This window comes from Oncorhynchus kisutch, linkage group LG19 (genome assembly GCF_002021735.2).
Source record: "Oncorhynchus kisutch isolate 150728-3 linkage group LG19, Okis_V2, whole genome shotgun sequence".
Lineage (NCBI taxonomy): Eukaryota > Metazoa > Chordata > Actinopteri > Salmoniformes > Salmonidae > Oncorhynchus > Oncorhynchus kisutch.
Genome location: NC_034192.2, coordinates 57,435,009 through 57,459,896, shown reverse-complemented (window position 1 = coordinate 57,459,896; position 24,888 = coordinate 57,435,009). Strand labels below are relative to the sequence as shown.

The window sequence follows — 24,888 nt, the reverse complement described above, 5'->3', positions numbered from 1 at the left end:
CCACACAGAGCAGAGTGAGGGTGGTCTGTTGACTAACAGCCACTACCACACAGAGCAGAGTGAGGGTAGTCTGTTGACTAACAGCCACTACCACACAGAGCAGAGTGAGGGTAGTCTGTTGACTAACAGCCACTACCACACAGAGCAGAGTGAGGGTGGTCTGTTGACTAACAGCCACTACCACACAGAGCAGAGTGAGGGTAGTCTGTTGACTAACAGCCACTACCACACAGAGCAGAGTGAGGGTGGTCTGTTGACTAACAGCCACTACCACACAGAGCAGAGTGAGGGTAGTCTGTTGACTAACAGCCACTACCACACAGAGCAGAGTGAGGGTGGTCTGTTGACTAACAGCCACTACCACACAGAGCAGAGTGAGGGTGGTCTGTTGACTAACAGCCACTACCACACAGAGCAGAGTGAGGGTAGTCTGTTGACTAACAGCCACTACCACACAGAGCAGAGTGAGGGTGGTCTGTTGACTAACAGCCACTACCACACAGAGCAGAGTGAGGGTAGTCTGTTGACTAACAGCCACTACCACACAGAGCAGAGTGAGGGTGGTCTGTTGACTAACAGCCACTACCACACATAGCAGAGTGAGGGTGGTCTGTTGACTAACAGCCACTAACACACAGAGCAGAGTGAGGGTGGTCTGTTGACTAACAGCCACTACCACACAGAGCAGAGTGAGGGTGGTCTGTTGACTAACAGCCACTACCACACAGAGCAGAGTGAGGGTGGTCTGTTGACTAACAGCCACTACCACACAGAGCAGAGTGAGGGTAGTCTGTTGACTAACAGCCACTACCACACAGAGCAGAGTGAGGGTGGTCTGTTGACTAACAGCCACTACCACACAGAGCAGAGTGAGGGTAGTCTGTTGACTAACAGCCACTACCACACAGAGCAGAGTGAGGGTAGTCTGTTGACTAACAGCCACTACCACACAGAGCAGAGTGAGGGTGGTCTGTTGACTAACAGCCACTACCACACAGAGCAGAGTGAGGGTAGTCTGTTGACTAACAGCCACTACCACACAGAGCAGAGTGAGGGTAGTCTGTTGACTAACAGCCACTACCACACAGAGCAGAGTGAGGGTGGTCTGTTGACTAACAGCCACTACCACACAGAGCAGAGTGAGGGTAGTCTGTTGACTAACAGCCACTACCACACAGAGCAGAGTGAGGGTGGTCTGTTGACTAACAGCCACTACCACACAGAGCAGAGTGAGGGTAGTCTGTTGACTAACAGCCACTACCACACAGAGCAGAGTGAGGGTGGTCTGTTGACTAACAGCCACTACCACACAGAGCAGAGTGAGGGTGGTCTGTTGACTAACAGCCACTACCACACAGAGCAGAGTGAGGGTAGTCTGTTGACTAACAGCCACTACCACACAGAGCAGAGTGAGGGTGGTCTGTTGACTAACAGCCACTACCACACAGAGCAGAGTGAGGGTAGTCTGTTGACTAACAGCCACTACCACACAGAGCAGAGTGAGGGTGGTCTGTTGACTAACAGCCACTACCACACATAGCAGAGTGAGGGTGGTCTGTTGACTAACAGCCACTAACACACAGAGCAGAGTGAGGGTGGTCTGTTGACTAACAGCCACTACCACACAGAGCAGAGTGAGGGTGGTCTGTTGACTAACAGCCACTACCACACAGAGCAGAGTGAGGGTAGTCTGTTGACTAACAGCCACTACCACACAGAGCAGAGTGAGGGTGGTCTGTTGACTAACAGCCACTACCACACAGAGCAGAGTGAGGGTAGTCTGTTGACTAACAGCCACTACCACACAGAGCAGAGTGAGGGTGGTCTGTTGACTAACAGCCACTACCACACAGAGCAGAGTGAGGGTGGTCTGTTGACTAACAGCCACTACCACACAGAGCAGAGTGAGGGTAGTCTGTTGACTAACAGCCACTACCACACAGAGCAGAGTGAGGGTGGTCTGTTGACTAACAGCCACTACCACACAGAGCAGAGTGAGGGTGGTCTGTTGACTAACAGCCACTACCACACAGAGCAGAGTGAGGGTAGTCTGTTGACTAACAGCCACTACCACACAGAGCAGAGTGAGGGTGGTCTGTTGACTAACAGCCACTACCACACAGAGCAGAGTGAGGGTGGTCTGTTGACTAACAGCCACTACCACACAGAGCAGAGTGAGGGTAGTCTGTTGACTAACAGCCACTACCACGCAGAGCAGAGTGAGGGTGGTCTGTTGACTAACAGCCACTACCACACAGAGCAGAGTGAGGGTGGTCTGTTGACTAACAGCCACTACCACACAGAGCAGAGTGAGGGTGGTCTGTTGACTAACAGCCACTACCACACAGAGCAGAGTGAGGGTAGTCTGTTGACTAACAGCCACTACCACACAGAGCAGAGTGAGGGTGGTCTGTTGACTAACAGCCACTACCACACAGAGCAGAGTGAGGGTGGTCTGTTGACTAACAGCCACTACCACACAGAGCAGAGTGAGGGTAGTCTGTTGACTAACAGCCACTACCACACAGAGCAGAGTGAGGGTGGTCTGTTGACTAACAGCCACTACCACACAGAGCAGAGTGAGGGTAGTCTGTTGACTAACAGCCACTACCACACAGAGCAGAGTGAGGGTGGTCTGTTGACTAACAGCCACTACCACACAGAGCAGAGTGAGGGTGGTCTGTTGACTAACAGCCACTACCACACAGAGCAGAGTGAGGGTAGTCTGTTGACTAACAGCCACTACCACACAGAGCAGAGTGAGGGTGGTCTGTTGACTAACAGCCACTACCACACAGAGCAGAGTGAGGGTAGTCTGTTGACTAACAGCCACTACCACACAGAGCAGAGTGAGGGTGGTCTGTTGACTAACAGCCACTACCACACAGAGCAGAGTGAGGGTGGTCTGTTGACTAACAGCCACTACCACACAGAGCAGAGTGAGGGTAGTCTGTTGACTAACAGCCACTACCACACAGAGCAGAGTGAGGGTGGTCTGTTGACTAACAGCCACTACCACACAGAGCAGAGTGAGGGTGGTCTGTTGACTAACAGCCACTACCACACAGAGCAGAGTGAGGGTAGTCTGTTGACTAACAGCCACTACCACACAGAGCAGAGTGAGGGTGGTCTGTTGACTAACAGCCACTACCACACAGAGCAGAGTGAGGGTGGTCTGTTGACTAACAGCCACTACCACACAGAGCAGAGTGAGGGTAGTCTGTTGACTAACAGCCACTACCACACAGAGCAGAGTGAGGGTGGTCTGTTGACTAACAGCCACTACCACACAGAGCAGAGTGAGGGTAGTCTGTTGACTAACAGCCACTACCACACAGAGCAGAGTGAGGGTGGTCTGTTGACTAACAGCCACTACCACACAGAGCAGAGTGAGGGTAGTCTGTTGACTAACAGCCACTACCACACAGAGCAGAGTGAGGGTGGTCTGTTGACTAACAGCCACTACCACACAGAGCAGAGTGAGGGTGGTCTGTTGACTAACAGCCACTACCACACAGAGCAGAGTGAGGGTAGTCTGTTGACTAACAGCCACTACCACACAGAGCAGAGTGAGGGTGGTCTGTTGACTAACAGCCACTACCACACAGAGCAGAGTGAGGGTAGTCTGTTGACTAACAGCCACTACCACACAGAGCAGAGTGAGGGTGGTCTGTTGACTAACAGCCACTACCACACAGAGCAGAGTGAGGGTGGTCTGTTGACTAACAGCCACTACCACACAGAGCAGCGTGAGGGTAGTCTGTTGACTAACAGCCACTACCACACAGAGCAGAGTGAGGGTAGTCTGTTGACTAACAGCCACTACCACACAGAGCAGAGTGAGGGTAGTCTGTTGACTAACAGCCACTACCACACAGAGCAGAGTGAGGGTGGTCTGTTGACTAACAGCCACTACCACACAGAGCAGAGTGAGGGTAGTCTGTTGACTAACAGCCACTACCACACAGAGCAGAGTGAGGGTAGTCTGTTGACTAACAGCCACTACCACACAGAGCAGAGTGAGGGTGGTCTGTTGACTAACAGCCACTACCACACAGAGCAGAGTGAGGGTAGTCTGTTGACTAACAGCCACTACCACACAGAGCAGAGTGAGGGTGGTCTGTTGACTAACAGCCACTACCACACAGAGCAGAGTGAGGGTAGTCTGTTGACTAACAGCCACTACCACACAGAGCAGAGTGAGGGTGGTCTGTTGACTAACAGCCACTACCACACAGAGCAGAGTGAGGGTAGAAATAGTACATAAACATTGTAAACAAAAAATAAGACATATGTCTTTAAGCAACATCACACCCCTCTGAAATGTACGTTCACAAATAGCTGTTGCATAAAAACAATTACCTTAATTACTTTCTAAACAAAAAAACTATCAGCTGCCTTTCCAACTGAAACGTAACCATGGGCGATATTAAATGTATTAAATATACTTTAAAATGCTGCCCATGGCGAGGTAGGGTCTGTCAGTCTTGTCTGGGTAATACATAGAGTTCTATCTCCAGATTCCTCTCTATTCTAATGGCCAGGACAGTTTGTCTGGGTAATACATAGAGTTCTATCTCCAGATTCCTCTGTATTCTAATGGCCAGGACTGTTTGTCTGGGTAATACATAGAGTTCTATCTCCAGATTCCTCTGTATTCTAATGGCCAGGACTGTTTGTCTGGGTAATACATAGAGTTCTATCTCCAAATACCTCTGTATTCTAATGGCCAGGACTGTCTGTTTGGGTAATACATAGAGTTATATCTCCAGATTCCTCTGTATTCTAATGGCCAGGACTGTTTGTCTGGGTAATACATAGAGTTCTATCTCCAGATTCCTCTGTATTCTAATGGCCAGGACTGTTTGTTTGGGTAATACATAGAGTTCTATCTCCAGATTCCTCTGTATTCTAATGGCCAGGACTGTTTGTTTGGGTAATACATAGAGTTATATCTCCAGATTCCTCTGTATTCTAATGGCCAGGACTGTCTGTTTGGATGCTGCATCGCATTATACACTGGCGGCCATTGGCTTGAATACTGTATATTTAACTAGCTGGATATTCAACACAGGGAGAATGAAAGAGGTCCCAACCTGCATATGTAACTAGCTGGATATTCAACACAGGGAGAATGAAAGAGGTCCCAACCTGCATATGTAACTAGCTGACTATTCAACACAGGAAGACATTTCTGACATCACATATCATCATCAGCTCTATACTACATTACATCTCCTGTAGTCTCCTAACCCCAGAGGTAACCTCTACACTACATCTCCTATAGTCTCCTAACCCCAGAGGTCACCTCTACACTACATTTCCTATAGTCTCCTAACCCCAGAGGTAACCTCTACATTACATCTCCTATAGTCTCCTAACCCCAGAGGTCACCTCTACACTACATCTCCTATAGTCTCCTAACCCCAGAGGTCACCTCTACACTACATCTCCTATAGTCTCCTAACCCCAGAGGTCACCTCTACACTACATCTCCTATAGTCTCCTAACCCCAGTCATCATCTCTATACTACATTACATCTCCTGTAGTCTCCTAACCCCAGAGGTAACCTCTACATTACATCTCCTGTAGTCTCCTAACCCCAGAGGTAACCTTTACACTACATCTCCTGTAGTCTCCTAACCCCAGAGGTAACCTCTACATTACATCTCCTATAGTCTCCTAACCCCAGAGGTCACCTCTACACTACATCTCCTATAGTCTCCTAACCCCAGAGGTAACCTATACACTACATCTCCTATAGTGTCCTAACCTCAGAGGTCACCTCTACACTAAAGCTCCTATAGTCTCCTAACCCCAGAGGTCACCTCTACACTACATCTCCTATAGTCTCCTAACCCCAGAGGTAACCTCTACACTACATCTCCTATAGTCTCCTAACCCCAGTCATCACCTCTACACTACAGCTCCTATAGTCTCCTAACCCCAGAGGTCACCTCTACACTACATCTCCTATAGTCTCCTAACCCCAGAGGTCACCTCTACACTACATCTCCTATAGTCTCCTAACCCCAGTCATCATCTCTATACTACATTACATCTCCTGTAGTCTCCTAACCCCAGAGGTAACCTCTACATTACATCTCCTGTAGTCTCCTAACCCCAGAGGTAACCTTTACACTACATCTCCTGTAGTCTCCTAACCCCAGAGGTAACCTCTACATTACATCTCCTATAGTCTCCTAACCCCAGAGGTCACCTCTACACTACATCTCCTATAGTCTCCTAACCCCAGAGGTAACCTATACACTACATCTCCTATAGTGTCCTAACCTCAGAGGTCACCTCTACACTAAAGCTCCTATAGTCTCCTAACCCCAGAGGTCACCTCTACACTACATCTCCTATAGTCTCCTAACCCCAGAGGTAACCTCTACACTACATCTCCTATAGTCTCCTAACCCCAGTCATCACCTCTACACTACAGCTCCTATAGTCTCCTAACCCCAGAGGTAACCTCTACACTACATCTCCTATAGTCTCCTAACCCCAGTCATCACCTCTACATTACATCTCCTGTAGTCTCCTAACCCCAGAGGTAACCTCTACATTCCTTCTCCTATAGTCTCCTAACCCCAGAGGTAACCTCTACACTACATCTACTATAGTCTCCTAACCCCAGAGGTAACCTCTACACTACATCTCCTGTAGTCTCCTAACCCCAGTCATCATCTCTATACTACATTACATCTCCTATAGTATCCTAACCCCAGTCATCACCTCTACACTACATCTCCTATAGTCTCCTAACCCCAGAGGTCACCTCTACACTACATCTCCTATAGTCTCCTAACCCCACTCATCCCCTCTACACTACATATCCTATAGTCTCCTAACCCCAGTCATCACCTCTATACTACAATACATCTCCTATAGTCTCCTAACCCCAGTCATCACCTCTACACTACATCTCCTATAGTCTCCTAACCCCAGAGGTCACCTCTACACTACATCTCCTATAGTCTCCTAACCCCAGAGGTAACCTCTACACTACATCTCCTATAGTCTCCTAACCCCAGTCATCCCCTCTACACTACATATCCTATAGTCTCCTAACCCCAGAGGTCACCTCTACATTCCTTCTCCTATAGTCTCCTAACCACAGAGGTAACCTCTACACTACATCTACTATAGTCTCCTAACCCCAGAGGTAACCTCTACACTACATCTCCTGTAGTCTCCTAACCCCAGTCATCATCTCTATACTACATTACATCTCCTATAGTATCCTAACCCAGTCATCACCTCTCCACTACATCTCCTATAGTCTCCTAACCCCAGAGGTCACCTCTACACTACATATCCTATAGTCTCCTAACCCCAGTCATCACCTCTATACTACAATACATCTCCTATAGTCTCCTAACCCCAGTCATCACCTCTACACTACATCTCCTATAGTCTCCTAACCCCAGTGACATGTTGTGTTGCTGTGTGTGAAGTCACTGTGAACCATTTGGCTGATGAGGGTTATAGTGCCATAGTCACGTCTCAACTCCCATGTTGCCTCTACAGATTGGTGTAAATCTGGTGCACTCTTTACCAGACAACATAAGGAGGAGGATCTGCTCAGAGAGAGGGGGGGGGCAGAGACTCTAATTTCTGCTGACGACATCTTCTCTGTCTCTCTTTCCTTTCACTGCTCTCTCTCTCTCTTCCCCACAACCTCCCATTACCCTCCTCCTTCACCTCTCTTCCTCCCTCTCTCTCACTTTCTCTCCATCCCTCCCTCTATGTCCTCCTGCTATCTCTGTCATCCTGAAGGAGACCATCTGTTGTGTGTGTGTGTGTGTGTGTGTGTGTGTGTGTGTGTGTATGTGTGTGTGTGTGTGTGTCGGAGCCCTATCCATGATCCATGCCCTTTCCCCTTCCCACCCTCTGTGGTTGGACCAACAGGGAGTCAGAGAGAGGAGTGGTGGAGGTGGGGTGACAATCACAGAGTTGAGAAGAGCCTTGTCTGGTAGAGTATATTGGCTAGAGATTGTCTAGTAGAGTATATTGGCTAGAGATTCTCTGGTAGAGTAGAGTCGTGGCCAAAAGTTTTGAGAATGACACAAATATACATTTTCACAAAGTCTGCTGCCTCAGTTTGTATGATGTCAATTTGCATAAACTCCAGAATGTTATGAAGAGTGATCAGATGAATTGCAATTAATTGCAAAGTCCGTCTTTGCCGTGCAAATGAACTGAATCCCCCAAAAACTGCATTTCCACTGCATTTCAGCCCTGCCACAAAAGGACCAGCTGACATCATGTCAGTGATTCTCTCATTGACACAGGTGTCAACGAGGACAAGGCTGGAGATCACTCTGTCATGCTGATTGAGCTCAAAAGACTGGAAACTTCAAAAGGAGGGTGGTGCTTGGAATCATTGTTATTCCTCTGTCAACCATGGTTACCTGCAAGGAAACACGTGCCGTCATCATTGCTTTGCACAAAAAGGGCTTCACAGGCAAGGATATTGCTGCCATTAAGATTGCACCTAAATCAACCATTTATCGGATCATCAAGAACTTCAAGGAGAGCGGTTCATTTGTTGTGAAGAAGGCTTCAGGGTGCCCAAGAAAGTCCAGAAAGCGCCAGGACCGTCTCCTAAAGTTGATTCAGCTGCGGGATCAGGGCACCACCAGTACAGAGCTTGCTCAGGAATGGCAGCAGGCAGGTGTGAGTGCATCTGCACGCACTGTGAGGTGAAGACTTTTGGAGGATGGCCTAGTGTCAATAAGGGCAGCGAAGAAGTCACTTCTCTCCAGGAAAAACATCAGGGACAGACTGATATTCTGCAAAAGGTACAGGGATTGGACTGCTGAGAACTGGGGTAAAGTCATTTTCTCTGATGAATACCCTTTCCGATTGTTTGGGGCATTCGGAAAAAAGCTTGTCCAGAGAAGACAAGGTGAGCGCTACCATCAGTCCTGTGTCATGCCAACAGTAAAGCATCCTGAGACATTCATGTGGGGTTGCTTCTCAGCCAAGGGAGTGGGCTCACTCACAATTCTGCCTAAGAACACAGCCATGAATAAAGAACGGTACCAACACATCCTCCGAGAGCAACTTCTCCCAACCATCCAGGAACAGTTTGGTGACGAACAATGCCTTTTCCAGCATGATGGAGCACCTTGCCATAAGGCAAAAGTGATAACTAAGTGTCTCAGGGAACAAAACATTGATATTTTGGGTCCATGGCCAGGAAACTCCACAGACCTGAATCCCATTGAGAACTTGTGGTCAATCCTCAAGAGGCGGGTGGACAAACAAAAACCCACAAATTCTGGCAAACTCCAAGCATTGATTATGCAAGAATGGGCTGCCATCAGTCAGGATGTGGCCCAGAAGTTAATTGACAGCATGCCAGGGCAGATTGCAGAGGTCTTGAAAAAGAAGGGTCAACACTGCAAATATTGACTCTTTGCATCAACTTCATGTAATTGTCAATAAAAGCCTTTGACACTTATGAAATACTTCTAATTATACTTCAGTATTCCATAGTAACATCTGACAAAAATATCTAAAGACACTGAAGCAGCAAACTTTGTGGAAATTAATATTTGTGTCATTCTCAAAACTTTTAGTGACAACTGTCTATTGAGTAGAGATTGTCTGGTAGAGTATATTGAGTAGAGATTGTCTGGTAGAGTATATTGAGTAGAGACTGTGAACTGTGTAAGGAGATGTAGGCAGACAGTGAACTGTGTAAGGAGATGTAGACAGACAGTGAACTGTGTAAGGAGATGTAGACAGACAGTGAACTGTGTGAGGAGATGGAGACATACAGTGAACTGTGTAAGGAGATGTAGACAGACAGTGAACTGTGTGAGGAGATGTAGACAGACAGTGAACTGTGTAAGGAGATGTAGACAGACAGTGAACTGTGTAAGGAGATGTAGACAGACAGTGAACTGTGTGAGGAGATGTAGACAGACAGTGAACTGTGTGAGGAGATGGAGACAGACAGTGAACTGTGTAAGGAGATGTAGACAGACAGTGAACTGTGTAAGGAGATGGAGACAGACAGTGAACTGTGTAAGGAGATGGAGACAGACAGTGAACTGTGTAAGTAGATGGAGACAGACAGTGAACTGTGTAAGGAGATGTAGACAGACAGTGAACTGTGTGAGGAGTTGGAGACAGACAGTGAACTGTGTAAGGAGATGTAGACAGACAGTGAACTGTGTAAGGAGATGTAGACAGACAGTGAACTGTGTAAGGAGATGTAGACAGACAGTGAACTGTGTAAGGAGATGTAGACAGACAGTGAACTGTGTAAGGAGATGTAGACAGACAGTGAACTGTGTAAGGAGATGTAGACAGACAGTGAACTGTGTGAGGAGATGTAGACAGACAGTGAACTGTGTGAGGAGATGGAGACAGACAGTGAACTGTGTAAGGAGATGTAGACAGACAGTGAACTGTGTAAGGAGATGTAGACAGACAGTGAACTGTGTAAGGAGATGGAGACAGACAGTGAACTATGTAAGGAGTTGGAGACAGACAGTGAACTGTGTAAGGAGATGGAGACAGACAGTGAACTGTGTAAGGAGATGGAGACAGACAGTGAACTATGTAAGGAGTTGGAGACAGACAGTGAACTGTGTAAGGAGATGGAGACAGACAGTGAACTGTGTAAGGAGATGGAGACAGACAGTGAACTGTGTAAGGAGATGGAGACAGACAGTGAACTGTGTAAGGAGATGGAGACAGACAGTGAACTGAGTAAGGAGATGGAGACAGATTTAGAATTTAGACTTCTTGACTTTTTCCACATTTAGTTACGTTACAGCCTTATTCTAAAATTGATTTTTTTTTATCTAATCCTCAGCAATCTACAAACAATAATCCATAATGACAAAACAAAAACACGTTTTTAGACTTTTTTGCAAATGTATAAAAAACAAACAGAAATACCTTATTTACATAAGTATTCAGACCCTTTGCTATGAGACTCAACATTGAGCTCAGGTGCATCCTGTTTCCTTTGATCATCCTTCAGATCTTTCTACAACTTGATAGGAGTCCACCTGTGGTAAATTCAATTGATTGGACATGATTTGGAAAGGCACACACCTGTCCCATTGTTGACAGTCCATGTCAGAGCAAAAACCAAGGCATGAGGTCGAATGAATTGTCCTTAGAGCTCAAATACAGGATTGTGTCGAGGCACAGATCTGGGGAAGGGTACCAAACATTTCTGCAGCACTGAAGATCCCCAAGAGGGCCTTGGTCAGATAGGTGACTCCGATGGTCTGACAGAGCTCCAGAGTTCCTCTGTGGAGTTGGGAGAACCTTCCAGAAGGACAACCATCTCTGCAACACTCCATCAATCAGGCCTTTATGGTAGAGTGGCCAGATGGAAGCCACTCCTCAGTAAAAGACACATAACAGCCCTCTTGGATTTTGCAAAAAGGCACCTAAAGACTCTCAGACCATGAGAAAAAAGATCATCTGGTCTGATGAAACCAAGATTGAACTCCTTGGCCTGAATGCCAAGCTGGAGGAAACCTGGCACCATCCCTATGGTGAGGCATGGTGGTGGAAGCATCATGCTGTGGGGATGTTTTTCAGCAGCAGGGACTGGGAGACTTGTGAGGATCGAGGGAAAGATGAACGGAGCAAAGTACTGAGAGTTCCTTGATGAAAACCTACTCCAGTTCACTCAGGACCTCAGACTGGGGCGAAGGTTCACCTTCCAACAGGACAACGACCCTAAGCACACAGCCAAGACAACGCATTAGTGGCTTCAGGACAAGTCTCTGAATGTCCTTGAGTGGCCCAGCCAGAGCCCGGACTTGAACCCGATCAAACATCTCTGGAGAGACCTGAAAATAGCTGTGCAGCAATGCTCCCCATCCAACCTGACAGAGCTTGAGAGGCTCTTCAGAGAGGAATGGGAGAAACTCTCGAAATACAGGTGTGCCAAGCTTGTAGCATCAAGGCTGTTATCGCTGTCAAAGGTTCTTCAACAAAGTGCTGAGTAAAGGGTCTGAATACTTATGTAAATCTGATATTTCCATTTTTCCAAAATGTCAATAAAACTGGGTATTGTGTGTAGATTGTAATGTAACAAAATGTGGAAAAAGTCATGGGGTCTGAATACTTTCCGAATGCACTCTGTTGATGAAGGATTTTTGGAATTTACCATTTTCCCAATTCTTATCTCTTTGGTGGTGTTTAGTGGATTTAGTGCCAACCAATGTATTCAATATCTAAGGGAGTGGATTCCATTAAATCCATATTTTCCTGTCTGTTTTTCTGTTTGTGGTGATAATGACCTAGTAGACACGTGACTCTCCAAACTCCCACCAATTTGGCCACACTCATTCTTTCTTTGTGTTGTTTGTTAAATTACTAACTAAATATATCACCAGTAGTGATACCTATTTCAGTATTCTAGAACGTTATTGTTACATCGTCCTCTTTTGGCACCAAAACTAAAACGGTCTGTTTCTGTTCATTCATGAAATACAGTGAGCTCCAGTGACAGGTTTTTTGTTGTTTTGGCTCAGTCCTACAGCACTTGAAATGATACAGTATAATGACTATGAGGTTAACATGCACATTGTCAGCTTTCATTTCAGACACAGATTACAGCATATTTGAATCCATCTCGGGTGAACCGTTTAGAAGCACGTTTTGTACATAGTCTCCCCCCATTTTAGGGAACCAAAAGTATTAGGACAAATTCACTTATGTGTATTAAAGTAGTAAAAAGTGTAGCATTTAGTCCCATATTCCTAGAACGCAATGACGACATCAAGCTTGTGACTCAACAAACTTGTTGGATGCATTTGTTGTTTGTTTTGGTTGTGTTTCAGATTATTTTGTGCCCAATAGAAATTAATGAATGAATAAAGTATTGTGTCATTTTGGAGTCACTTTTGTTGTAAATAAGAATGGAATATGTTTCTAAACACTTCTACATGAATGTGGATGCTACCATAATTACGGATAGTCCTGAATGAATCATGAATAATGATGAGTAAGAAAGTTAGACACACAAATATCATACCCTCAAGACATGCTAACCTCTCACCATTACAATAACAAGGGAGGTTAGCAATTATACCATTATTATTTTACCTTTATTTATTTAACTAGGGAAGTCAGTTAAGAACAAATTCTTATTTTCAATGACGGCCTAGGAACAGTGGGTTAACTGCCTTGTTCAGGGGCAGAACGATAGATTTTTACCTTGTCAGCTCAGGGATTCGATCTTGCAACCTTTCGGTTACTGGCCCAACTAACCACTAGGCTACCCTGCCATCCCATAATGATCATCTTCAGAGAACGATGTTCTAACTTATCTGCAGATAGTGGCTGTCCGGAGCACAAAAAGCAAAGTCAGGGAGCCAAATTAACGGCTCTTTCACAGAAGCGATTCGGTTCCCGACGTTCACCTAAAAGATTAGTTCAAAAAGAGCCGTTTGTTCGCGATTGACCCATCACTACCTGTAAGGCAGATTCACTGTTGTTTCTCAAGGGGCAGCTGTGGAATCGTACCCATAGGCTGGCTACCTGTGGCCGGCCGGGTTCTGATTGGATGTGGATGTGTTAAGCCTAATACAGAGACTATTTACTTTGGCTGTTGCCCGTGTAGGTTATATATTTAAGCAATAAGGTACGAGGGGGTTTGCGGTATATGGCCAATCTCAGAGTGCCTGGACACAGCCCTTAGTTGTGGTATATGGCCAATCTCAGAGTGCCTGGACACAGCCCTTAGTTGTGGTATATGGCCAATCTCAGAGTGCCTGGACACAGCCCTTAGTTGTGGTATATGGCCAATTTCAGAGTGCCTGGACACAGCCCTTAGTTGTGGTATATGGCCAATCTCAGAGTGCCTGGACACAGACCTTAGTTGTGGTATATGGCCAATCTCAGAGTGCCTGGACACAGCCCTTAGTTGTGGTATATGGCCAATCTCAGAGTGCCTGGACACAGCCCTTAGTTGTGGTATATGGCCAATCTCAGAGTGCCTGGACACAGCCCTTAGTTGTGGTATATGGCCAATCTCAGAGTGCCTGGACACAGCCCTTAGTTGTGGTATATGGCCAATCTCAGAGTGCCTGGACACAGCCCTTAGTTGTGGTATATGGCCAATCTCAGAGTGCCTGGACACAGCCCTTAGTTGTGGTATATGGCCAATCTCAGAGTGCCTGGACACAGCCCTTAGTTGTGGTATATGGCCAATCTCAGAGTGCCTGGACACAGCCCTTAGTTGTGGTATATGGCCAATCTCAGAGTGCCTGGACACAGCCCTTAGTTGTGGTATATGGCCAATCTCAGAGTGCCTGGACACAGCCCTTAGTTGTGGTATATGGCCAATCTCAGAGTGCCTGGACACAGCCCTTAGTTGTGGTATATGGCCAATCTCAGAGGGCCTGGACACAGCCCTTAGTTGTGGTATATGGCCAATCTCAGAGTGCCTGGACACAGCCCTTAGTTGTGGTATATGGCCAATTTCAGAGTGCCTGGACACAGCCCTTAGTTGTGGTATATGGCCAATCTCAGAGTGCCTGGACACAGCCCTTAGTTGTGGTATATGGCCAATCTCAGAGTGCCTGGACACAGCCCTTAGTTGTGGTATATGGCCAATCTCAGAGTGCCTGGACACAGCCCTTAGTTGTGGTATATGGCCAATCTCAGAGTGCCTGGACACAGCCCTTAGTTGTGGTATATGGCCAATCTCAGAGTGCCTGGACACAGCCCTTAGTTGTGGTATATGGCCAATTTCAGAGTGCCTGGACACAGCCCTTAGTTGTGGTATATGGCCAATCTCAGAGTGCCTGGACACAGCCCTTAGTTGTGGTATATGGCCAATCTCAGAGTGCCTGGACACAGCCCTTAGTTGTGGTATATGGCCAATCTCAGAGTGCCTGGACACAGCCCTTAGTTGTGGTATATGGCCAATCTCAGAGTGCCTGGACACAGCCCTTAGTTGTGGTATATGGCCAATCTCAGAGTGCCTGGACACAGCCCTTAGTTGTGGTATATGGCCAATCTCAGAGTGCCTGGACACAGCCCTTAGTTGTGGTATATGGCCAATCTCAGAGTGCCTGGACACAGCCCTTAGTTGTGGTATATGGCCAATCTCAGAGTGCCTGGACACAGCCCTTAGTTGTGGTATATGGCCAATCTCAGAGGGCCTGGACACAGCCCTTAGTTGTGGTATATGGCCAATCTCAGAGTGCCTGGACACAACCCTTAGTTGTGGTATATGGCCAATCTCAGAGTGCCTGGACACAGCCCTTAGTTGTGGTATATGGCCAATCTCAGAGTGCCTGGACACAGCCCTTAGTTGTGGTATATGGCCAATCTCAGAGTGCCTGGACACAGCCCTTAGTTGTGGTATATGGCCAATCTCAGAGTGCCTGGACACAGCCCTTAGTTGTGGTATATGGCCAATCTCAGAGTGCCTGGACACAGCCCTTAGTTGTGGTATATGGCCAATCTCAGAGTGCCTGGACACAGCCCTTAGTTGTGGTATATGGCCAATCTCAGAGTGCCTGGACACAGCCCTTAGTTGTGGTATATGGCCAATCTCAGAGTGCCTGGACACAGCCCTTAGTTGTGGTATATGGCCAATCTCAGAGTGCCTGGACACAGCCCTTAGTTGTGGTATATGGCCAATCTCAGAGTGCCTGGACACAGCCCTTAGTTGTGGTATATGGCCAATCTCAGAGTGCCTGGACACAGCCCTTAGTTGTGGTATATGGCCAATCTCAGAGTGCCTGGACACAGCCCTTAGTTGTGGTATATTGGCCATATATCACAAACCCCCGAGGTGCCTTATTGCTATTATAAAATGGTCACCAATGTAATTACAGCAGTAAAAATAAATGTTTTGTCATACCCGTGGCATGCTGTCTGATATACCACGGCTTGTCAGCCAATCAGCATTTAGGGCTCGAACCACCCAGTTTATAATTGCAAATATACAATGACTATTTGCTGATATTTTGTGATATATGGCAACTTCACATTGGATCACCAAGAAGAGCTGTAAATAAGTCTTCAATTTGAGCGTGTCAACCTGCCTTAGCCTTCTGCTGATGTCCTGCCCCCACTTACCGCTGCCAAAAGGTGCCTATATTAAGGCGCCTCTATTAAGGTACCTATATTAAGGTGCCTATGTTAAGGTGCCTATATTAAGGTGCCTATATTAAGGTGCCTATATTAAGGTGCCTATATTAAGGTGCCTATATTAAGGTGCCTATATTAAGGTGCCTATATTAAGGTGCCTATGTTAAGGTACCTATGTTAAGGTGCCTATATCAAGGTGCCTATATTAAGGTACCTATATTAGGGTGCCTATATTAAGGTGCCTATATTAAGGTGCCTATATTAAGGTGCCTATATTAAGGTGCCTATGTTAAGGTGCCTATGTTAAGGTGCCTATGTTAAGGTGCCTATGTTAAGGTGCCTATATTAAGATGCCTATATTAAGGTACATATATTAAGGTGTCTATATTAAGGTGCCTATATTTAGGTGCCTATATTTAGGTGCCTATATTAAGGTACCTATATTAAGGTGCCTATATTAAGGTGCCTATATTAAGGTGCCTATATTAAGGTGCCTATATTAAGGTGCCTATATTAAGGTGCCTATAATAAAAATACAAATACATTTTTAAAGAAAAGGAAAACCTGCACACTGCTCTTGCCAGACAGCATCATGTTGTTTTATTCAAGCTTAGGGCTATGCGTCTGTCTTTTCACCTTCAACAGAACCTTAATGTATTATTAAATTATTCCCACGCACCTGCAATAAGGTAGATCAGATGTAGGGGTGCTTTTCTAAACGTTAACGTCAGGTTTATTCCGATTGTTTAGATTTAGAGGCATCCAGTCAACTCAATACTCAATACTGCATTCGTTTCATTTCCTTTTCCTGTCTGTTATTCCCTGTGTGTGTTCCAAACGGCATCATATTCTCTATCTAGTACACCACTTCTCACCAGGGCACATAGTACCCGATATAGGGAATGGGGAGCCATTTGGGATGCAACCCATGTTGAGGAGGGTTGATGGACACTGAGTCGATTGAGGGGTCCTCTGGGACGTCAGATGATTTAACATTCTATTACCCAACATACAGCTGGGCCTGAGCCCTGGAGACACCGTTATAGAGTGTGTGTGTGCGTGGGTGCGCGTCCCTCTCGCTCTCTCTCTCTCTCTCATATGTTTGGTACAGAGCTCTAGAGATGTAGTTATAGTGCCTCAGTGTTAAAATAAACACATTATGTCCCAAAGAGAGGCTCAGTGTCACACGATATCATGTGAGAAGATAGGATTCAGTGGAAATGTCTAGTCCATGTTCTGTACATTGGAAACATGTAGAGCCCTGTAAAACTGCTAACAGCTGATGTGCTCATGTTACTCTCCACTCGAGGTACAAGCCATAGCTGAAGGATTTAGTACTTTGCTTCCATTCAACCACATTAGTGAGGTCAGATCACTGATGTTGAGCGATTAGGCCTGGCTCGCAGTCAACATTCCAATTCATCCCAAACGTGTTCAATGGGGTTGAGGTCAGGGCTCTGTGCAGGCCAGTCAAGTTCTTCCACACAGATCTTGACAAACCATTGCTGTATGGACCTCGCTTTGTGCACGGGGGCAGGCAGCGTTCTCCTGGCATTCTAACATTCTCCTGACTTACAGTTGACCGAGGCAGTTCTAGCAGAGCAGAAATTTGACAAACTGACTTGTTGGAAAGGTGGCACCCTATGACGGTGCCACGTTGAAAGTCACTGAGCTCTTCAGTAATGCCATTCTACTGCCAATGTTTGTCTATAGAGATTGCATGGTTGTGTGCTCAATTTTATACACATGTCAGCAACAGGTGTGGCTGAAATAGCCGAATCCATTCATTTGAAGGGTGTTTATTTATTTTACCAGGTAAGTTGACTGAGAACACGTTCTCATTTACATCAACGACCTGGGGAATAGTTACAGGGGAGAGGAGGGGGGTGAATGAGCCAATTGTAAACTGGGGATTATTAGGTGACCGTGATGGTTTGAGGGCCAGATTGGGAATTTAGCCAGGACACCGGGGTTAACACCCCTACTCTTACGATAAGTGCCATGGGATCTTTAATGACCTCAGAGAGTCAGGACACCCGTTTAACGTCCCATCCGAAAGACGGCACCCTACACAGGGCAGTGTCCCCAATCACTGTCCTGGGGTATTGGGATATTATTTAGACCAGAGGAAAGAGTGCCTCCTACTGGCCCTCCAACACCACTTCCAGCAGCATCTGGTCTCACATCCAGGGACTGACCAGGACCAACCCTGCTTAGCTTCAGAAGCAAGCCAGCTGTGGTATGCAGGGTGGTATGCAGGGTGGTATGCAGGGTGGTATACAGGGTGGTATGCAGGGTGGTATGCAGGGTGGTATACAGGGTGGTATGCAGGGTGGTATGCAGGGTGGTATGCAGGGTGGTATACAGGGTGGTATGCAGGGTGGTATGCAGGGTGGTATACAGGGTGGTATGCAGGGTGGTATGCAGGGTGGTATACAGGGTGGTATGCAGGGTGGTATGCAGGGTGGTATGCAGGGTGGTATACAGGGTGGTATGCAGGGTGGTATGCAGGGTGGTATGCAGGGTGGTATACAGGGTGGTATGCAGGGTGGTATGCAGGGTGGTATGCAGGGTGGTATACAGGGTGGTATACAGGGTGGTATGCAGGGTGGTATGCAGGGTGGTATGCAGGGTGGTATACAGGGTGGTATGCAGGGTGGTATACAGGGTGGTATACAGGGTGGTATGCAGGGTGGTATACAGGGTGGTATACAGGGTGGTATGCAGGGTGGTATGCAGGGTGGTATACAGGGTGGTATGCAGGGTGGTATACAGGGTGGTATACAGGGTGGTATGCAGGGTGGTATGCAGGGTGGTATACAGGGTGGTATGCAGGGTGGTATGCAGGGTGGTATGCAGGGTGGTATACAGGGTGGTATGCAGGGTGGTATACAGGGTGGTATGCAGGGTGGTATGCAGGGTGGTATGCAGGGTGGTATGCAGGGTGGTATACAGGGTGGTATGCAGGGTGGTATACAGGGTGGTATGCAGGGTGGTATGCAGGGTGGTATGCAGGGTGGTATGCAGGGTGGTATGCATACTTATATGTTCTATATCCTGTAGTAACATCTCTGAACATCAGAACATTTCAATCATGAAGTACAAATAAACGGTTTTGTTTTTGTTGAAACAAAGGCCCACACTAAAGAGGTCATGATATATGAGGGAACATTTCATCATACATTATTCAGGGCCTCTTAGTTTCCATCTCTCCTGCCTTTTCTCTCAGTGTCACAACACAACAGCGCTCATAGATACATGTGGTTCTCATCACGGTGGGTCGATAGACAGGGTGATATGTGATCGTCCAGGGAGGCTCAACATTGATTTCCCATAATGTAGAGATGACATGTGGTCACACAGCCCTTTTATTTTTTACCAACAATCATGTTCTCCAATAAGTCAGCATCTCACTGGAGAGCCAGAGAGCTTGATAGTTTGAGCTAAAAGGGGTGGGGTAGAATGAGGGGAGGGGGGGGGATTTGTGGTCTTTGCAAGTTACCTTGACTTGGTAGAAACACTATAATGTCACTTCATTTGGTCCCTTTTTTATCCTGAAGCTTCACATTGTACAACATACAACACACTGTACACCAGTGATTCCCGACCGTTCTTTGTCCTTGATGACCCACCTCAAGCTTTTGGAGTTGACTTAACCAAGTAGAGTCAACAAAAAACATATTCCTCACCAGGCGTCCAGTCTTCACCTGTGACCCTAAAGGAAACAATCTCAACCAGGTCCAGTCTGGGACCGAAACGGAATCAATCTCAACCAGGTCCAGTCTGGGACCGAAACGGAATCAATCTCAACCAGGTCCAGTCTGGGACCGAAACGGAATCAATCTCAACCAGGTCCAGTCTGGGACCGAAACGGAAACAACCTCAACCAGGTCCAGTCTGGGACCGAAACGGAATCAACCTCAACCAGGTCCAGTCTGGGACCGAAACGGAATCAATCTCAACCAGGCGTCCAGTCTTAAACTGGAACCCAAAAGGAATCATCCTCAACCTACCTTGGGAAACACAATTGCATCCCTGTTAGTGTTACATCATTGACTAACCCTGTATCCTCTGTGTCTGTTCCAGGGTTCCTGTCTACAGGAGACCAGGCAGCTAAGGGGAACTACGGCCTACTGGACCAGATCCAGGCTCTGAGGTGGATCAGTGAGAACATTGGATACTTCGGAGGAGACTCCAACCGTATCACGGTGTTCGGATCTGGGATAGGAGCATCCTGTGTCAGCCTGCTCACCCTCTCACACCACTCTGAAGGTAGGAACACACTCTGTCCATGATTAGTATGGGATGGGGGGATTGGGTACTGGATGTCACTGTGTCAGAATCAGTTGAGGAAGTCGGGTATTTAGTGGGTATTTACACTGAGCGGGAACTGGAACACGTTGTCGTACAAGACAATCCAGAGCATCTCAAACATGCTCAGTGGGTGAAAGAACTGGGACGTTTTCAGCTTCCAGGTATTGTGTACAGATCCTTGCAATATGGGGTTGTGCATTATCATGCTGAAAAATTAGGTGATGGCGATGGATGAATGGCACGACAATGGGCCTCAGGATCTCGTCACGGTCTCTCTGTCCATTCAAATTGCCATTGATAAAATGCAATTGTGTTCATTGTCCATTGTATAACCCCACCACCACCAAAGGGCACTCTGTTCAGTACGTTGACATCAGAAAACTGCTTGCCCACTCGACGCCATTGGCACCTGCATAGATTTAATCTGAGTATAGTCTGGTTTACAGTTGATTTACTGAAATAGATTTAATCTGAGTATCTAGTTTACAGTTGATTTACTGACATATATTTAACCTGAGTATCTGGGTTACAGTTGATTTACTGACATAGATTTAACCTGAGTATCTGGTTTACAGTTGATTTACTGACATATATTTAACCTGAGTATCTGGTTTACAGTTGATTTACTGACATATATTTAACCTGAGTATCTAGTTTACAGTTGATTTACTGACATAGATTTAACCTGAGTATCTGGTTTACAGTTGATTTACTGACATATATTTAACCTGAGTATCTGGTTTACAGTTGATTTACTGACATAACTGTTTTTGGGATTTGTTATCCGGAGATGCTTGGGGAGGTAAAGTGGATATCCAGTATCCAGGGACCCCCCCCCCCAACCCCAACCCTGTATAATGGAACCATCCAAACATCTAATCATGACAGATGTTGCTTATCTAGTGGCTAACATCATGCCTCAACCACTCAATGGAGATGAACTGTCCATGATGGACCTGTTGCACACACAGACACAGACACACACACACACACACAGATACAGGACAGGAAGGACAGTATAGACGTCATGCTGCTCTTAACTGCTGCCTAACATGATGGATGGACACATGCTGGGTTGTGCTGTGGTTGTGCGCGTGTGCCTGTGTGCGTGTGCGTATACTTGGGTGTGTGTGTGTGTGTGTGTGTGTGTGTGTGTGTGTGTGTGTGTGTGTGTGTGTGTGTGTGTGTGTGTGTGTGTGTGTGTAGTATGTATTTTTTCTTAAATCCTTTAATAGTTCCTGGAACTTGTGTACATCTTGATATATACGGGAAGCTCTATGAGCATTACGGAATTATGGCTCTCTCCGGATATACTGTCCCCTTTCCATTTAGCCAGCTGGGTTCTCAGTACATCCGACAGGAATAAAGAAGTGCCTGGGAAGAAGGGCGGTTGTGTTTGTTTCATGATTAACTACTCATGGTGTGATTGTGACAACGTACAGAAATTCAAGTCCTTTTGTTCACCCAACCTAGAATACTTCACAATCAAATACCAACCGCATTCCCTCCCAAGATAATTTTCTTTTGTTATAGTCACAGCTGTGTATATTCCCCATCAAACCGATACCACAACGGCCCTCAAGGAGCTACACTGGACTTTATGCAAACTGGAAACCACATATCCTGAGGCCACATTTATTGTAACTGGGGATTTCAACAAAGCAAATTTGAGGAAAATGCTACCAAAGTTCTATCAACACATTGACTGTAGTACTCGCTCTGGTAAAACACTCGACCACTGCTACTCCCCTTTTCCAGAGGCCCTCCCCTGCCCAGAGGCCACAAACCTTTACAGATGCACAATTGAGAGCATTGAGAGCAATTGAGAGCATCCTGTCGGGCTGTATCACCGCCTGGTACAGCAACTGCATCGCCCGCAACCGTAAGGCTTTCCAGAGGGCGGTACGGTCTGCCCAATTCATCACCGGAGGTAAACTACCTGCCCTCTAGCACACCTACCTCACCCGATGTCACAGGAAGGCCAAAAAGATCATCAATGACATCAACCACCCGAGCCACGGCCTGTTCACCCTGTTATCATCCAGAAGGCAAGGTCAGCACAGGTGCATCAAATCTGGGACAGAGAGACTGAAAAACAGCCTCTGTCTCAAGGCCATCAGACTGTTAAATAGCCATCACTAGCTGGCCACGCAACCCTGCACCTTAGAGGCTGCTGCCCTATAGACATGGAATCACTGGTCACTTTAATAATGGAACACCGGTCACTTTAATAATGTTTACATACTGCTTTACTCATCTCATATGTATATACAGTATTCTATTCTACGGTATTTAGTCAATGCCACTCTGACATTACTCATCCTAATATTTAAATATTTCTAGATTCCAATCTTTTACTTTTAGATGTGTGTATTGTTGTGAATTGTTAGATACTAACTTATTGCACTGTAGAAGCTAGAAAGACAAGTATTTCACTACACCTGCAATAACATCTGCCAAAAATGTGATTGCGGCCAATAACATTTGTTTTTGATATTAGTTAGCTTGTTACAGCAAATACGTTAACAAGGTCCCACTTTGTAGATGTTCAACAGATGGTCATACTATCAACAAACTCTCTGTTGATAAGCAACTGCTTGTTAAGGTTACAGTTAGGTTTAGAATAAAGATTAAGGTAAGAATTAAGGTTAGGGTTAGGGCTAATCCATTTTTAAGCATTCGCAATGTAATGCTACATATGAGCAAGGACCATACACAGAAACACGTTACATTGGCAGATCATCAAGGAAGGAAGGACAGAAGGAAGAAAGGATGGACGGACGGACGGGAGGGAGGAAGGATTCCTGGCTTGGTTTTATGATGAAGGCGACCACCCCCATGTGTTTATAAAGAGACCATTTCAGCACCACTGCTTTGTTTAAAGGACCAGGTTTTATCCAATTACAGGACACAGTTTTTGTTTCTAATTGGCATTAAAGCGTTACTAATTGCCTTGGTTTCCCTTCAGATAAATGGCTTCCGTTTGAATTTTGAACATAAATGCATTTTTTATTCATCCTCCGTAATGCTACGCTCCGTGTACCATGATATTATACAGCCTCAGAAACCAGATCCTCTCTGCCTCCTCCTTTCTAAATTGGACATTACCGGGGCTGCTGGAGTTTGTTGCCTCTTGAATAGATATGTATGATGCCCTAGTACTCAGTTTGACCAGATAAAGGAGAACAGAGTGAAACTAGTGAGATGGTTGATAATTGAAGTAGGAAGCTTTCCATCACGACAGGGCCTCTTGTGAGGAGTGTTACCAACGGCAATCACATTCCCCCCTACTCTCTCACCGCTCTCTCTCTACCTCTCTCTCTGTCTCTGTCTCTCTCTCTCGTGTAATTACGTGAAGTTTCAGACTGAAGTGGGCCTTCCTTCTTAAAAGTGACAGGAAAAACTAGAGATTAAATAGATTTCCACATCTGCTTATAAAAACAGCATTTATTCTCTCTCTGCTTCTCTCCCTCTCTCTCTCTCTCTCTCTCTCTCTCTCCCTCCCTCCCTCCCCCTCTCCTCTCCTCTCCTCTCCTCTCCTCTCCTCTCCTCTCCTCTCCTCTCCTCTCCTCTCCTCTCCTCTCCTCTCCTCTCCTCTCCTCTCCTCTCCTCTCCTCTCCTCTCCTCTCCTCTCCTCTCCTCTCCTCTCCTCTCCTCTCCCTCCCTCCCTAAACCTGTTTGGTTGTCTATGTAGCCTAGGCAATAGAACCCCAACAACACCAACTAAACCAGAGTGCCCAAACCACTCAGCGACGTGGAATTTGAAGTAAAATCTATAATCAAATGAATTATAAACCATGGCACTAGCAGCTAGCACACCTGACTGCAGTAGCTGTTGGTGTTGGACAGCATCCAGATGTCCTTGCCTGTGTCATCCCGGTGTATACGGTATTACTAGTAGTGCCCACACAAGGGGCGCATTACATTTGTTTTACGTTAAAAAAAAGCACAAAAAAATGTCAATTGCCAGAATGGTAACAACATGCTAACAAGTATCAATGAATCCCCATAGAGAATGCTAGGTAAGTGCTAACAAACACATGCAAACATTTACTACTAAGACAGACAACCCAGTTCATAAGTCATAAAACCATCTATAAAACAGCAAGGATCTGAATGGCCAGTGAGGACTCATCATATATATTCTAATCTTTGGTGACTTTAATATTCACATGGAAAAGTCCACAGACCCACTCTTTCGGAGCCATCATCGACTCAGTGGGTTTTGTCCAACATGTCTCTGGACCCACTCACTGTCACAGTCATACGCTGGACCTAGTTTTGTCCCATGGAATAAATGTTGTGGATCTTAATGTTTTTCCTCATAATCCTGGACTATCGGACCACCATTTTATTATGTTTGCAATTGCAACAAATAATCTGCTCAGACCCCAACCAGGGAACATCAAAAGTCGTGCTATAAATTCATAGACTACACAAAGATTCCTTGATGTCCTTCCAGATTCCCTCTGTCT

General features: G+C 46.2%; 1 protein-coding gene across 3 annotated transcripts in view; it reads left to right on the top strand.

Moving 5' to 3' along the window:
• The window catches only part of LOC109910205 (neuroligin-3), a 472,163-nt gene that overhangs the window by 345,525 nt on the left and 101,750 nt on the right, over positions 1 to 24,888 (top strand). For all 3 annotated transcript variants that reach the window (XM_031797643.1, XM_031797642.1, XM_031797641.1), the window contains one exon: positions 20,186 to 20,371. In XM_031797643.1, the coding sequence (XP_031653503.1) occupies positions 20,186 to 20,371 (186 nt within the window). The remainder of the gene's footprint in view (positions 1 to 20,185; positions 20,372 to 24,888) is intronic.